Source organism: Aspergillus melleus (assembly GCF_016097325.1).
Source record: "Aspergillus melleus strain CBS 546.65 chromosome Unknown contig5, whole genome shotgun sequence".
In the NCBI taxonomy this organism is placed as follows: domain Eukaryota; kingdom Fungi; phylum Ascomycota; class Eurotiomycetes; order Eurotiales; family Aspergillaceae; genus Aspergillus; species Aspergillus melleus.
Window position 1 is genome coordinate 2,386,249 of NW_025763374.1, and position 15,462 is coordinate 2,401,710.

Consider the following 15,462-nt stretch of genomic DNA (forward strand, 5'->3'; position numbering starts at 1 on the left):
CCTCGTACATGGGGTCGTTTTGATAGAGTTGGAATGCCATGCGTGGGTTCCGTGTGGTCTGTTGGACCAAATTAATAAAGCAACATCATCAATGCTGGTCGCTCTGATACCTTTGTATTAGGGAATTTTATTCTACTTTTTTCTGTCTAAATTGTCGGCTGCTGCAATTGATATGAACTAGACGATGGCATACCTACGCTATTTACTTAGTCATGATGGGCAAAACGAACAGAGTCATTCATTGTCCTGAAAGCGAGCCTCTTCTTTTCCTTGCCTGGTTTCTTGTTCTTTCATTTTCTTAATAAGCTATATTAGTGAATTTTTCTATTCCATTTTATATTCTATTCTTTCTTTTTATCTCTGGCTACCTTAACAAAAACCCGATGCACAGGATTACTTTACCATGTCCCTCAAAACGGCCTAGTGCAGGGCTAGGGCCCTCTGATTCCCCTGATGCAAGGCGGAGTATGTCATACATTCAAGCTAGATCTACGTCTACCATATCATCAGGACATGACATTTTTCTCCAATTCGTAGAACAGGCTCAACTATGAGCGTCTGGTGAAGGACCATTTGAGCCAGGAAACTACAGACTACAGAGATAGGGCGACATCAACAAGATCAAAACGAAAACACAAGGCTGATCATATCACATCCATTTTTCCATTTTCTGGTAAAATAGTATAAACCATGGCGCGCAATGAAATCATCTGAGCCCATTGCGGGGGAGGTAGATAGGGAGGGAGGGGAAACATTCTCAACCTAATGCATTGCACTCATGAGAAAGCTCAATGTACGCCGGAAAATCGGTTTGTCTTTGAAAAAGTTGAAAAGGTTTTTGTGTAAAGGAATAACGTAAAAAACCGAACACAAATTTCATTTCCGGCTCCGGTTAATAACCTCCCAAGTTTCCCAGCGTCAAATAAAAAAAGAACATGTTTTTCCTCTTTTTAAAGAAATTTCCCCAGCCCCAATTTGCCTAAACCGCTTCGATTTCGTTTATCTTAACGCGACTTGGCGGCGACCTTGGGAGCAGAGCCCTTGGCGCCCTGCTTGCTCTGGATGCGCTGAGCACCACCCTTGTTGGCGGCGAGCTTGGCCTTCTCAGCCTTCTTCTTGCTCTCAGAGGCGGCCTTCTTGTCCTTGGCGTCCTTGATGGCCTGCTGGCGAGCGGCGGCACGGGCCTCGGGGCGCTGGTTGCGGCGCTCCTTGATCACATCGAGGGAGGCACCGACGATGGCACGCTGGTGCTTAACAGCACGGCGGGTACGCTTCTTGGCGACTTCCTATTCACGTTGAAAAGAACCCGTCAGCATTTCTGTGTCCCGGATGCCATGTCTTGAGACCTGCAGTTATTTCCGTTCGTCGCGCTTCTCCATCCTTGACCATGGGTATTTTGATTGTCGCTGTTGTCGAATGTCTTCACCCCTAGGTTCCTTTGCCCACTTCCCACATCCTCTCCAATCTCACTGAACGGAAATAACAACACATCTCAACCGAGGGGGAAATTGATTTGGCGGTACTGACTTCAGAGATACCCTTCTTGTGCTGGCGACGGTAGAGGACAGTCCAAGCTATCCGGCGAGGGTTCTTGCGCTGGAGGAAGAGGGACTCGGACTTTCCATTCTGGAAGCGGAAGATCTTGCTGTCGCCACGGACGTACAGCTTACCCTATATATTGAAGAAACTCAATTGTCAATGATTTGTCCTTTCTTTCACATATGATTGATCGGGTTCTGTGCGGGAGAAAACATCCTCTCCTTCTCGAGGTAGGTAGAGGGAGACGGGATTGGCGGCTTGATGACGACGGGGTTTCGATTTTCTTGTGTCCGCCCGTTTTCTTGTGAAGAGGAAGATGGAACGCACCTTTCCGGGGTAGATCTTCTGACCGCTGAAAGAATCGTCGTAGGTACGCATCTTGAACGTCGGAGATGCGCGACCGGGCGAGACGAGATGTTGTCGGTTGGCGTTGGGTGGTTGAGTCGATTCGGTCTCTGCGGCGTAGCGGATCGCGAAGTCTGGCACAATTGTGGTGCGGGTGCGCTCGCTAAAGTGCGACACGTGACCTCGGCTGCCCTTGGCCGGCCGCGGTGCTTCCTACCACCTACATACATCTTCCGTTGTATGCGATGGGGGAATCGCCGTGTCGACCATATCTTTAAGGGGGGTTTGATTTTATTTGGAGTAGTTTATGGCGTGGAATAATGGTACTTTTATTTGGGTTTCTCAATATTTTCCCTTGATTCATCGGTACAGGGTCGTTTCGTCGACGTCGGGTTGGGATGACGGAACAACTTATCGAAGTGCCCATACATCTCCCGAGAAGACTTTCTAGACAATTCATGTCCATGTTCGCCCATTTTCTTGCATATTACTCAAGTTCCGTCTCATTCATGATTCATTATCTCATACCACGTACTTCCACTAGTCTCGTGGGCTGTCATCCCCCCTCAGTCGTGCCAGTCGCAAGGGCCCCAGGGATCCTCCTTGCAGTCCTATGTAAAATGCGCCGTTAACATTACTCATAGAAACCACCTCAAGTCGACGGAAGGAGGACCGAATCACATACCTTACACTGCACGTCGCGGCAGATCCCATTCGGACACACGCCGCAGCAGCTAGGGCATACGTAACGACCACAACCGCCCGGCTGGCTACACAGCTGGTAGGTATCCGCATCCATGATCATGGGGCTCAGGCTCTCGATGGCCTCGAGGATGCGCTTCGCCTTTCCGACCTTCTCAGCGTCTGCGCACTCATCATCGATGGTTCTGATAGCGTCTCCGTAGATACAACATGCACCGCCGCAAACCGGGCAGTCACCGCGGCAGCCGATGCATCTGAGGTTCACGGTGTCCCAGACCCGGTCGTCATCCTTTCTCTGCTTCGCGTTGGGATTGTTGAGGTCGCGGAACTTCACCTCGGTGCCAGTCACGCTGCGCGCATACTCGATCTGTCTCTGAGTTAGGGGCCTGCTTTGAAGCAAGTTCGGAATCTACTTACCAGCTCCTGCTTCTTGTTTGTGGATTCCGATGTCTTGCCGTCCACGTTATTGATATGCAGAGCCGTCTGGTGGTATTTATTTGATGGCTTTGTACCGTCATACTTCTTCTTGCCCATGGCCTGCTGTGCGGCGTCTTTCATTTTCGGCAGAAGACCGGGCTCAGGGGCCTTGGGAATGGGTCGAGTCTCAGGAAGATCCATGTCAACAAGCATGTAATCTTTCTCAGGAGTTCTCATTAGCTTGACTCACGCACTGGATGCGGTTGGATTTGGAAACGAGAGCAAAGAGAAAAGACAACACAAACCAGTGGGCGAGATGTATTTCAACTTCAGCGGCACAGAGGGAGAAGTAAAGGAACGCTTTCCTTCAATGCCCGGGCGCTTTAGAGGACCAACTGCCAAATTGGCATCGCGGCCTGTCAGTGAATCAGATCCAACAGAAAGGGAGGATGCGCCGAGGCTCGCGCGTCTGCGATCAGGTCCCAGGCCAGATGAAGGAGTCTTCGGCGAGCTTCCAGTCAACGCTCTCAGTCTTCTCTTAAATACGTTCTCTCTAGGCGAGACCTGCTGCTCCCAGTCCATGTCGTTCTCATCTTTCTTCTTGCCCTTGTCAGTCATGCGCTCCTCAGACACCACCGGCATGGTCAAATCAACCTTCGCCTCATCCGTGATCTGAAAGGCCGACTCCATCTGGCTCACCAGATCGTGAGTGAAGGCTTCCGCCATCTTGGGTGCCACGGTAGCGCTTGAGCCACCAGCACCAAAGGCAAACTTGCTGGAAGATCGATGTTTACCGGGTCGTGAAGTGGCCAAGAACTGGGGATTGTGTTGCGTAACCGTGTTGCTGGGGCCCGGACTAGGTCTATGAGTCTGATCACGGTCTTGAACGGAGCTAGCGAGTTCAGCACTTTGCGAGAGGAGATGTGTGGAGGAATGAATCACCTTACCTGACGTGGGTTTGTGAAGGGTGCTTTTTGCTCTTTCTTTTACCCTTGGGTTTGTTGTTGGTTGATGGTGGCATTGTTCACTGTTAGGATTTGGTGTAGATTGCACTGGGGGAAAACCTTTAGGTGAGTAGGAAGTAAGCAGGATGGAATTGTTCAGGAGAAGTAGGTACTGTATGAGAAGTGGCTTAGGGATAGTGAATAAGTTAGAGAAGGTTGTGATTTACTGAATACTGGGTTATGTTTGCCTTTAGCTTGTTTACCTATGCTGCTTGTAGTGAATGAAAACAAGTAAAATGCATACTTCTCTCTTTTCATGTTCACTAAATGTACCTTATCAATATGTTACCTGCAGTACTGTGTTCTTCACTCATGACAGACTCCTTGACAGAAGGTCTGCGGGATATATGTTTGTCTAAATCAGCAAGGCTCAGTGCGTTGATACTTAGACCTATACCAAAGTCAGAGTTATGTTCAAACTTATATGTATTCTGGTCAAGTCCATAGCAAATGTTACGCTACCAGAATAAGCAAGATAATGCGCCGCTGAAATAGATGGATGGGAGCTTTCGTTTGTAGTTTTGACACTTCTGGACTTGATGCCCTCGTAGACCGAGTTGACGAGGATGTGGAACTATTTTGAATCTACTTTTGAGTCTACTTTTGAATCTACTTTTGAGTCTACTTTTGAATCTACTTTTGAATCTACTTTTGAATCTACTTTTGAATCTACTTTTGAATCTACTTTTGAATCTACTAGAAACAATAGAAGTGGATGAAAAGATTCTATTCCAGCTTAATCGCTCTATCACAAGTAATCGGAATCGCCATTCCACAAGATAAAGGTGAACGCCAGAAGAACTAAGAGGATGTCTTCGAGAGCATAGGCGACATGTGGCTTTTTGTGGTGGAATGGCATGCATAGGGTGAGAAAAGGGGCCCAAAGTCGAGTCTTGATGTATTTCGATGAGAGAAGACATAAGTAATAGGAAAGGTGACCTACTCTCGCGCGGAGAAAAAAGATGAAGATCCTAAAGTGATATGAACTGATCCAAGCAAGGAATGCCAGACAGGCCAACCAACGTGCCGTAGTAGTTTTTGTCATCTCCTCTTTTCTGCTCGTTTCATGGTCACATCATAAACGCGGTCGCTCAAATTTCTGTCAATATAAAAGGATGATTGGCCAATGTTCCTAGTCTCTTAGTCTAAGTCATCGCGTGCGTCCGGGTCCACTCCTTCGCTGTCTGGATCGCAGCCGGCTCATCCTCCTTCCAGCGCTGAGCAACGTCGTTGGCAAGCGGGTCGTCGGGGTTGGGGGCACCGAGCAGAGCCTGGATTGAGAGGAGGATTGTGCGGATTTGGAGAGCGGGGGACCAGTTGTCTAGTAAATATGAGTTAAGTCGAGGTCCTAACAGGGGGTTCGGCGTGCATGCAGAATGACAGGAAACATACTCTTCAAGACATCCAAGCAAATTCGTCCGAGACGGTCGATGTTAGGGTGATAGATCTTGGTCAAGAACCGGATCTTGGGGGGAGTCATTGGGTAGTCTTCAGGTAGGAACAGCTCGAGACGGAAGATACCACCTTGTTGAGATTAGTACCCAGTGACCCGGAAACTTCGAGTATAGAGTGCATTACCTTCATACGGAGATTGCGCGGGTCCATGAATCGAGACATCGAAGTATCGCAGGTTTTCTTCATGGGGCACTGCGTTGATACCGGGAACGCTGGAATATAGCAACAGATCAGTAACCAAGCCTTCTCATTTAACAATCAATATAGCGTACGGTTCGGCCATAAGACGCTCGGTCTCCTTCACGATTCTCTTGGGCAACGCCATATTGTTTCACTCTAGTCCCCGCGTTCGTGATGGTTCAAGGTGGGGTATGTCAAGTCGTACAGCTTCGAAGCTGGAAGTGGCCGGCACTTGCGATTCGGCAGGGATCTTGCAAAAGGCTCGGAATGAAGAAAGGAAATTGCTCACGAGCGGATGGCGCGAGTCTGAGCGTTAGGATCAGCGGGGAAATATTTGTCGCCAATTCTTCTGGCAGTCGAAGTCGGGAACGACGTAACCGACCGAGGGACACGACGGAGCGGGTCTTTCTGCCCGGCCGTACCGACGGACTACGGAAGAACATTGAAACCACCAACGCAGCCCAGGAGACTAAGCCCCATCGGGCCCATCGAGGGAGTCCCCACAGCGAACTTGCGGAGTTGCCCTACCGACCTCATAGCTCATTCCCAGGCAATCTGGACGGCTATGTTCGTCAAGCTACAAGTCCCTGATTCCTTCCCTATGTGCTGACATTCAACTCATCTAGAACACCTCCGCGATTTTCATTGACACCTCGTGCAATTGCTTCACGTTCCAAACCCAGTTGGCCGATCGATTTTACGATGCGCATGCACGAGGCCTCGATCCCCTTCACAGTTAACGGTTGACCGCTTGCCTCCGAAAACCACCGAGATGAGATTCGCCTGTAGTATCACGCATGCTGTTATACCAATGCATCGGATGACACCTGGATACCGAGTTCAATTATAATCTAGTCCTTGTGCAGCATTGGACAGACGAAAATACGGAGCGTCAATAGGTCGAAGTTCCGTAACGACACAATGTCCGACACCATGGAGCCCAGGCCTCTGACGTCGGCCTTTGAAAGTCCGACTTTCGGGGAAGACAGCTCCTTCCATGTGGAACAGCCCGTGGGATCAATGTCAATATCGCCATGTGGACGGGACGTGGTTCTGGCTTCAAAGGAGGGTCTGCATGTCATTGACCTGGATTCACCATATTCACCACCTCGGTACCTCCCGCATCATACACCATGGGAGGTTGCAGATGTTCAATGGTCTCCGTTTGCCGCTCGAGACTACTGGGTTGTGAGCACGTCGAATCAGAAAGCGTTGGTATGGAACTTGGCTATGAAGACCTGGCAGAACTCTATTGAGCTTGTTCTCCATGCCCACACGCGAGCCATCACGGATATCAACTTCTCCGCTCACCATCCGGATACTATAGCGACATGTGCAGTTGATAGTTTTGTACACTGTTGGGACCTACGATCACCTGCGCGTCCAGCTATCACATTCTCCGATTGGTTCGCGGGTGCTACGCAGGTGAAATGGAACCGACAAGACCCCAATGTCATCGCGAGCTCTCATGACAGGTTTCTGCGTATATGGGACAAAAGAAAGGGCGCGTCCCCAATCAAATCCATCGAAGCGCACAACACTAAAATCTACGGCGTTGACTGGAACAGAGTTCGCCCAGGAGCTCTCGTGACTTGTTCGCTGGATAAAACCATCAAGTTCTGGGACTACACGAACGAGGGTGAAATGCCTGAGAAAATCATCAGAACCCCTTTCCCAGTGTGGAGAGCGAGAAACACCCCCTTTGGATGGGGTGTCCTGGCCATGCCCCAGAGAGGTAACAGTGACCTTCATTTATATAGTCGCAGGGCGGGCGAGGGCGCCAATCCGGATGAAGATCTCCCGCTGGTGCATAGCTTCCCCGGGCATAAGGGCCAGGTGAAGGAATTTCTCTGGAGAGCTCGCGGAGGGGAGTCGGATGGCATCGACCACCGGGAGTTCCAATTAGTTTCATGGGGGACAGACAGGGAGCTGCGCTTGCACAGAGTCGATCCCGATATTCTACAAGGAGTTGGATATCGAAAGGGCGATTCATTCCTAACAAACTTGAACCTCACCCGCAGGGGCGCCGTTTATCGAAGTTTCCGTGATGAAACCGTGAGCCAAGAGTTCGATGATTCGGATTCTCTATCTGCGTTCCAGGAACCCGGCGCTCCTGGTGCTCCTGGAATGAGCACCGTAACTGCTCCTTCCGCTCGCTCTTGGAACGGGGGCAATCCAGATTCGAGGATCGGCATGCAGGGCAGGTCAAATGTCCGCGCCGACACCAATCCAATCTCATGGATGCGAGGTGTTAAGATATCTGGGTGGGAAATCGAGACTTTGGGAGATGAGATCACGCATGTTGGAGAAAAGTTTACCAAAGTCTCCTTTGAGTCTGTTGATGTCCGCCAGCGCAAGGCAACGATATCCCTCCATGGGCCCTGGGGAACTGATGGGGCCTCTTTGTTCTTGAAAGTGGACATCAAATTCCCAGTCGACTACCCTAAGTCTGCAATGCCAACTTTCAGCGTACAGAAGACCTCTGCTGTTACCGACCAACTCTCCGACAAGATCATTGCTGAGTTGCGCACAATAGCGGAGACTTATCTTTCCCACAAACGAGGTTGCCTTGAAGGTGTTGTCCGTTATCTTCTCGGCGAGAGCAGCCTGGAAGAGAGCATTGCTTGGATTCTCGGGGAAACCGCCGAGACGGTCAAATCTCCGGTCAACGGACAGATGGGTGGCGAAGAATCTAGCGATGAGGATGAAGTCGGGCTGTCTCAAAGCCAAGAGCTAGGAATGAGCTCTGAGTTGCTTCGACCCGTCAATGCCAATGTCATGGTTCCCGTGGCAAAGGTATGTGGTGCGCTGTGGGCCAATGATGGCCGTTTAGTGTGCTTTTTCCCTTCAAAGAAGAACGATTCCGCTTCTTTCCTAGAAAACCTAGGGTTCAAAGAAATGTCTAGAGCGGACAAAGTCTTCGAGGGATTTGGAAGATTGCAGACAAACTCACCTGGTCCCAGGATGGGGAGTGGTGTTGCGAGTACGGACGATGGAGCTTCTGAATACTCGGACGATTCGGAGGCTGAAACGTCGAGCTCTTCTGGGTCATCTGGTATTTTGTCGAGCCTGCAGCATCGGTTTCCGACACCTCAAACCTGGCGCAGTGCTGGTAGTCTTGGGTTGTACCGACCACGGTCCACGGACAATTCTCAAAGGTCGACAGTTGGTGCGATGACCGCCAAGTCGTCCGGCCAGGCCCAAAATGTGATATCGATATATGACTTCAGTGACCTGCTTCCAGCAAAACGTGACTTGGCAAGTGGTTATCGCATCTATGGTAAAGGAGCAGACGTATGTGCTCATAACGCTTCTGTGGCCCTGGAGCAGGGTTACCATGAGCTAGCACGGATCTGGGGACTTGTGAAACTCATATTACACAACGAAAAACGTCCCGTTTCTTCCCCCTTGGACTCCGTCGGGAGAACCAGGCAAATGCGAAGAAAAGATAGTGCTGTGGACCTGAGTTTTGACACGGGGGGTCATGACCCTCGGGCAAAAGATGCATTGAGCAGCATTATCCAATGGGGCGCCCACCCTTTTGGTAGCCACTGGCTCATTCCCGCACTATTTGACCACTTTGAACGTATTGGGGATGTACAAATGGTCGCAATGCTGTCCTGCGTGCTTGAACAGTCCAATCGTCAAAAACGATCGCTGAACCAAGAACGTCGTGGTAGAGCAACACTAAAGAAGATGGACAACCAGTCTTTCTCGTTGGACTTTGATTCACACCATCCATCGCAGAGCAAGTCTCAAGCCACTACGCCGTTGATTTCCACGCCTAGAGACAGCCATACTACCCCGGTGACCCAAAGCTCAGGGCGATCTTCTTCTGAGATATGGCGTGCTGATTCCACTCCCCCGTACTCAACAGGCACTACTCCCCCGTTGGCGTCTCGTGGGCTGGTCGCAGAAAGAAGGACGATGGGGCACAACACACCAGTAGCCGTCTCCCCTGACCAACAATCTCAACCGCGCAGTGGATCAGGGATTGGCTCTGTTCTCGCTTCTTCCCTATCCCGATCGTTTACGTTTGGACCTTCTTCGGCGTCGCCACCTACTAGTGCCCTGAGCAAAAGAAAACAGAGTCCGAACGGCAGCCCAAATCTTACAGGGGGCTCGGGTATATGGTCTACAACTTCTTTCCCCTCAAAACCTCCGTCAACGGTTCCGGAATACCTCACGGCTACGTCCACCGCCGTTACCTCGCAAACTCATTCCGATACCGAGAGTGAGAGACCGGAGCGAGGGGCAACATCCAAGCCGCAGCTCAAGCTCCACGCAACCTTGAAAAACACCGGCGCTTTCGATACCGATTGGGGCACACAAACTTCATCTTTCCTCGATCCCAATAAAGACTGGCTGTACCGGTCCTATCGCACTGCTTATGCCCACCTCCTTTCAATCTGGGGCCTACCAGTCCAGCGCACCGAAGTGCTCAAGATTGGCGGAGTCACCGATCAAACCAGCGACGCCAGTCTTCGCCAATGGGCGTATGACAACTTCCAAACCTCACTTTCTCTCCCAACACTACCCCGCAAGGACTCCGCCGCGGCAGCCAGCGAGAAAGGCAACGACGGCCTCGAAATCCAACGTCACTGCATGCGATGCGGGCGTCCTCTCCATCTCTCTATATTCTCTACCAAGTCCACCACTGAAGCAGGAACTAAGTCTGGTGTGAAATTATATCCTTCATCTACCACCTGTTCCAACTGCGAACCCAAGCAGCGACTACCCCTCAAACTCCCCTGCGTCGTCTGCGGAGAAGTCGTTGAAGGCATGCTCACCCCTTGCTTCGGCTGCGGACATGTGAGTTGCTTCGACTGCCATCGCGGCTGGTTCGCCATGTCCTCTGACGCTATCGACACTCCCGGCCCCGAACAGCAGGCAGAATCCCAGTACTGCCCAACAGGCTGCGGGTGCAAATGCTCTGAACACATCGCCACCGATATTCTTCCCCCTTCAAACCCCGTCTCCCCCCTGACGAATCCCAACCAGGAGAATTCGCCTCTAAGCACTCGAGCGCGTAATCGTCACTCCGATGGGTCGGGCAAGCATGTTACCACAAGTGCCCATAACGATCCTCCCACGAATGTTGGCCAACACGAAGATGACCTTGACCACTGGCAGACATCTCCGTTTGCGTCTTTGGCGAGAGGTCTAGGCGGTGGACTGAGTAGGGGGTTGCGTCCGAAGGAATCTGATAAGCGGAAGTCAAAGCCGTCGGGGACCGGGTTTGTACCGAAGAAGTCGGCTATGAACCAAGTGGAGAATCGGTGGTAGTGAGAGGAGGATTGCAGTGATGATTGAGTGGGTTGCCTGTTTGTCCTTGTGGCTTGGAACATTTCCCCCCCTTTCCACTTCTCTTTTTGTTGGTTTTTCAGCCTGTGGTTTCTTCTCTTCTCCCTGTATACCCCATACCCCGAATTTTGTGCTTCTTTGGTTACCAGCTGCATTGTACTATGTCTTGAAGTCGAGCGACTATGGTATAGCATAAGCGATGTTTTTCTTGGTCAGCGTAGTCTGGAACAGTTAATTAATTGACTAGCTACCTTATATCAAGCTGAAAATACACAATGGATAACACTCCAAGGAACTCATCCCATAAGTTAACACATACACACCTTAATCATAACCAAACCCAACCCACCCCCTTCCCCCCAACCCAAAAACAAACATCCTCCCCTCCCCTCCCCGTTCAAATAACAACAGCAACATGATCATCCATATAATCACCAATATTCCCCAAAAAGCAAGCCGCGAGGATCGACACCCCCCCGAACCCAATACTAGCATAATAAACCCACTTATAGCTCTCCGCGTAGGCCATCTGCCCGGCCACCACGACCGCTTGGTACGCAGCCTCGCTGCCATTAATGCCCGGGAGGTGGTGGAGCTGGTCGAGTAGCGAGGCGCCGGTGAGTTCGATGGCGTGCTCGATGAGGATCGGGTCGGTGATGTTGAGCTTTGTGACCATTACGCCGCCGATGTAGTGTGTTGCGTTGGGGATGAATTTCGAGATGAACACGTTGTAGTAGATTGTGTAGCCGATGCTGCCGCCTACGACGCGGATGGAGAGCGTGAGGGCTGAGATGGTGGCGATTAGGTCCTGAGGATGGGGGTTAGTGGTGGGTGGGGAGAAGGAGGAAGGGAGGAGAGGAGAGGGGCTCACGTCTGGGCAGATGATGGTGGTCATGATTGATGCTGGGACGACGATTCCTCCGATTCCGAGGCCCGCGACGGTGAGGATGCCCCAGAGTTGGTAGAGGTTGTCGGGTCGTGCGACTGCCATTGCGCCGCAGCCTACCGGGTGGGTTAAATATCTAGAGTAATAGATGGGGGTTCTGTAGACTTACCTGCAGTCATCAAGATGCTGCTGATAATCAACAACTCCTTGTTGTGTCCTCGGAGGACACTCAGTAGCCAGAGAACGATGCATGCACCGCCCATGATGCCGAATCCAATGGGCAGGCTTCGAACACCGACGTCCACGGGGTCGTGACCATAGACATTGAACGACTGAGTGGGCCAGAACATAATTACCGAGAAGAAGTTCGCTCCGGAGATGAATGTGATCACCAGCGTTAAGCCCAGCGTGCGTGGTTCCTGCTTCAACCGACTAGGGAAAATGGGGTATTTGGCGCCGTATACTTCCCAGAGGCCAAATGCAACTAGGATAACGAATCCAAGGATAAGTGGGACAAGCACATGGGCTGATGTCCAGTCGTACTGCAGTTCGATAGCTTAGCTTCGGTGGTCATAAACATCCAAGAGGAAGTACTCACTTGATAGCCACCCCATTGCATGCCGGCCATAAAAAGAATCAAACCAACTATGCTGAGGAATCCACCAACATAGTCCACTCGAGAGAGGATATCCCGTCTACTCAATCCTTCTGAGTTGGTTCTGGGAGGCGGGAAGTAAAACAGGGTTGTGATGAGCAAGCCAAAGCCGCTCCAGGCGCCGCAGAACGCACCAACGTAGCGCCAACCACTGTGTGATGAAATAAGTTGGGCCCAGAGAACGGATGGACAAAAGGGCACAATGGTGAAGATCAGCACGGCGACATATTTGCCTCGCTGTCTGGTTGGCGCCATTTCCGACGTAGCAGCCAGTGCGGTCAATTCATTGACCCCTGCTCCTGCTCCGGCGATCGCCATTCCACCTGCTCATAGTCAGTAGTTTGCTACAATGCGCTCTATTCAGGGTTCGCCAAAAAAAAATTATTTCTCGGATATACATACCAATGAAAATGTTCATAGTATTAGCGGTACTGCACACGATCATGCCAATGCAGACGAGAGTAGCCCCGATGATGGCAACATAGCGACGACCGATCAGATCCGACAGCGACCCGACGAAAGGACAGACCCCAGACAGTGCTAATAGATTCGCAAGAACCTATTTATGGTCGAGGATCAATCAGTTTCGCCGCACGCAACGAGGAAGGCTATCGAATCAACCTACAAACCAAACCCACCGATCAGACCCACCAATATCAGCGTAGATGTGCGGTGGGATGCCCCCTATAAAGATCCATCAGCATAGGTGTGCGAAGCGGTCGTAATGTCATATGCCAATTGACGACGCACCGAAGAGGTATACCGGAATCTGACTGCCCGTCCACAGAAACGCCATCGCCGTGAACCCCATGAATCGACGAAAGGTCATCTAATTGAAAATAGGCTTATCATCAAGCATCTAGTTCTTGCATGCATGAAATCAATGCGAGGTGTACTCACTGGACGTGCGTTCTCAGGCTCCCCTGCCTCATCCACGTAGGAATTCACCGTAACGTCTTCATGGTGACTGTATTTCTGACCCTCACCTCCCTCGGCTATTTGTCTTCCGGACGCTTTCTCATCTACATGAGATGAATTGGAGAGATTGGTGGTCGCCATGATTGCGACAATGGAAAAGGCAGGCCCAAGCCTAAGCACAGAAAACCAGCACGGCAAAGAGAAGAGGGATCGCTGACGACAGAAAAACACTCAAGACGAAACCACGGGAGGAAAGAAAGCAACAAGCTTCAACCTAAGCCACGGCATTTTATATGCCCCGCGAAGGTGTCACTAGGCGCGTGGGCCAGCAATGCTTGTCCGTACTCCATGCATACCAGTGAGGGGCAAGTAACGGTACACAGAGCGATCGAAGACGTAGTAGACTTTCGGCTTTGGTGCCATTCTGAGACACAGCCGAGGCAGCGCGCAATATCTCTGGGGAAAGCCAAAGTCAGTGCGCATGACGTTAACACAGCCGACGCCGGCGAGCCATGGATGATCGATGGATGGAGGATCGAGATGGGCACTTCTCATACGCCGGGGAGATTGCGGGGAGGCAAAAACGTGGAGAAGCGCGAAACTCAAGTCGGGGGCCAGAAGCTGTCGATGCTCGCGGTGCTTATTTTTGCCAGTGACTCGGTCTCAATTGGCAATTCGTCTGGTTGGTGTCGAAATGGCCGATCTAGACCTTGCTCTTGATACTATTTATTTGTTACCATGAGTAGAGATGTCTGTTTATGTACATAGATCTGAGATACACTATCATCCACGTAACAATTCCCATGAATTCAGAGCATATGGCTGTCTTCGAAATCCTGGGAAGTTTGTGGCGTTCATAGCGCTTAAGCCAACGCAGAGTGGTCGACGCTTCCCACCCCCCAACATTAATCCCATGCCCCATAACATGCCCTTGTACTATTCGTATAGCAAACCTCAATATTTCGTGCCAACCTCTTGCAGCTTGTAATTCTTGGGGACCACGAAAAGCGCGGAGGCTTGAGCGCACAGCCTTCCAACGGGGTCACGCACTTCGCCAGTCACGTAGGCCTTGCGATCATTGCTGCGTTCCTGGTCGACGGTCGCGTGGAACGAGTAGAAATTGCCCGAGTACACCGGAGCCCGATAGTTGATTTCGAGGTTGGCAGTAACCCCCGTGCGCGCAGGAAGATGGCGAATTGCGACACGTCCTAGACTCTCATCTATCACAGTGCCAAGAGCTCCGCCATGAACGACTGTTGGCCATCCTTCCAGCCCCGGCCCAAGGAAGACCACGCTAACCGCCTTCTTCTCCTTCTCGTTCCAAAAGACTTTCTGTAGGGCCAATCAGTTAGCGAGGAAGGGACAAACATCCGAGGTCGATCTGATCTGAGGCTGCCGGCAGTTGAGAGGTTCGGCAGATTGCAGTAGCTCGGTAATATCGAGCGTCGCATTGGCCATGAATACTGGCTCAGAACTGGCCGAATGCCTGGAATAGACAAGACAACTATCACAGCATTGGGCTGAAACGGAAGAGAAAAGCAAACATACCTGAAGCGCCAGCCCTCGGCTCCCGCTCAAGGGTCCAGACGTCAGCCTCCCTATCTTGTCCTCCTCCGAATAATTCCCATACACGTCCGCTTCCACATAGTCCGGGTTCTTGCGGAGGTCTCGCACGAGAGGCAGGCCGTTCTCGTAAGCGTAGTGAATCTCCTCCAGCATGACAATATCTTCAACTGATCCCGGCACAGGAGGTGCGGAAACTTGCCAGTCTATCCATTTCCCAGCTGCCAGCCCCAGTCCACCAAATAATCCAGTATAGATCAAACGTCGCGGCCACTTCGGTGAATTGGGTGCGGGAGGATGAGCAACGGTGCTGCTGTTTCGTGGTCCTAGGAAACTGGGCCGAGACCATGGTTGCGCTTGGATCGCGAGGTTGCGCAGTCGGGATTGTAAAACTCTGCGAGGGCCAAACATGGCGGGTCACATCGCAATCCTGCGCTGATAATTAGGACGTGGTGAGAGCGGCGCGAAGAGCGGTTTATTGGATTGCTTTGTTG

The 15,462-nt window shown here is 51.2% G+C and overlaps 6 protein-coding genes across 6 annotated transcripts; 2 read left to right on the top strand and 4 right to left on the bottom strand.

The window, feature by feature from the left end:
* Positions 1-1,004: 1,004 nt before the first annotated feature.
* RPL24 (60S ribosomal eL24 domain-containing protein) lies at positions 1,005-4,024 on the bottom strand (the record flags this gene model as incomplete). The annotated part of the gene is made up of 7 exons (XM_046090973.1): positions 1,005-1,286; positions 1,528-1,671; positions 1,867-2,097; positions 2,570-2,953; positions 3,004-3,221; positions 3,309-3,895; positions 3,951-4,024. 7 exons carry the CDS (start codon positions 4,022-4,024, stop codon positions 1,005-1,007), a joined length of 1,920 nt encoding a protein of 639 aa, XP_045946948.1.
* Positions 4,025-5,152: 1,128 nt separating this feature from the next.
* LDX57_009249 (E2 ubiquitin-conjugating protein UBC13) lies at positions 5,153-5,787 on the bottom strand (the record flags this gene model as incomplete). The annotated part of the gene is made up of 4 exons (XM_046090974.1): positions 5,153-5,328; positions 5,400-5,531; positions 5,586-5,674; positions 5,735-5,787. The coding sequence occupies 4 exons, from the start codon at positions 5,785-5,787 to the stop codon at positions 5,153-5,155; spliced, it is 450 nt and encodes a 149-aa protein (XP_045946949.1).
* Positions 5,788-5,909: 122 nt separating this feature from the next.
* Positions 5,910-6,382, top strand: LDX57_009250 (uncharacterized protein; the record flags this gene model as incomplete). Its single annotated transcript, XM_046090975.1, has 2 exons — positions 5,910-6,209; positions 6,269-6,382. The coding sequence occupies 2 exons, from the start codon at positions 5,910-5,912 to the stop codon at positions 6,380-6,382; spliced, it is 414 nt and encodes a 137-aa protein (XP_045946950.1).
* On the top strand, positions 6,269-11,247 carry LDX57_009251 (Mtc5p). Its single transcript, XM_046090976.1, has one exon. It carries the CDS (start codon positions 6,564-6,566, stop codon positions 10,926-10,928), a length of 4,365 nt encoding a protein of 1,454 aa, XP_045946951.1. The 5' UTR covers positions 6,269-6,563; the 3' UTR covers positions 10,929-11,247.
* A 96-nt stretch (positions 11,248-11,343) lies between these two features.
* Positions 11,344-13,546, bottom strand: LDX57_009252 (putative MFS drug efflux pump; the record flags this gene model as incomplete). The annotated part of the gene is made up of 8 exons (XM_046090977.1): positions 11,344-11,754; positions 11,818-11,948; positions 12,002-12,374; positions 12,431-12,810; positions 12,890-13,046; positions 13,113-13,171; positions 13,238-13,316; positions 13,388-13,546. The coding sequence occupies 8 exons, from the start codon at positions 13,544-13,546 to the stop codon at positions 11,344-11,346; spliced, it is 1,749 nt and encodes a 582-aa protein (XP_045946952.1).
* Positions 13,547-14,359: 813 nt separating this feature from the next.
* LDX57_009253 (PaaI family thioesterase) lies at positions 14,360-15,379 on the bottom strand (the record flags this gene model as incomplete). Its single annotated transcript, XM_046090978.1, has 2 exons — positions 14,360-14,737; positions 14,954-15,379. 2 exons carry the CDS (start codon positions 15,377-15,379, stop codon positions 14,360-14,362), a joined length of 804 nt encoding a protein of 267 aa, XP_045946953.1.
* Between the last annotated feature and the right edge of the window lie 83 nt (positions 15,380-15,462).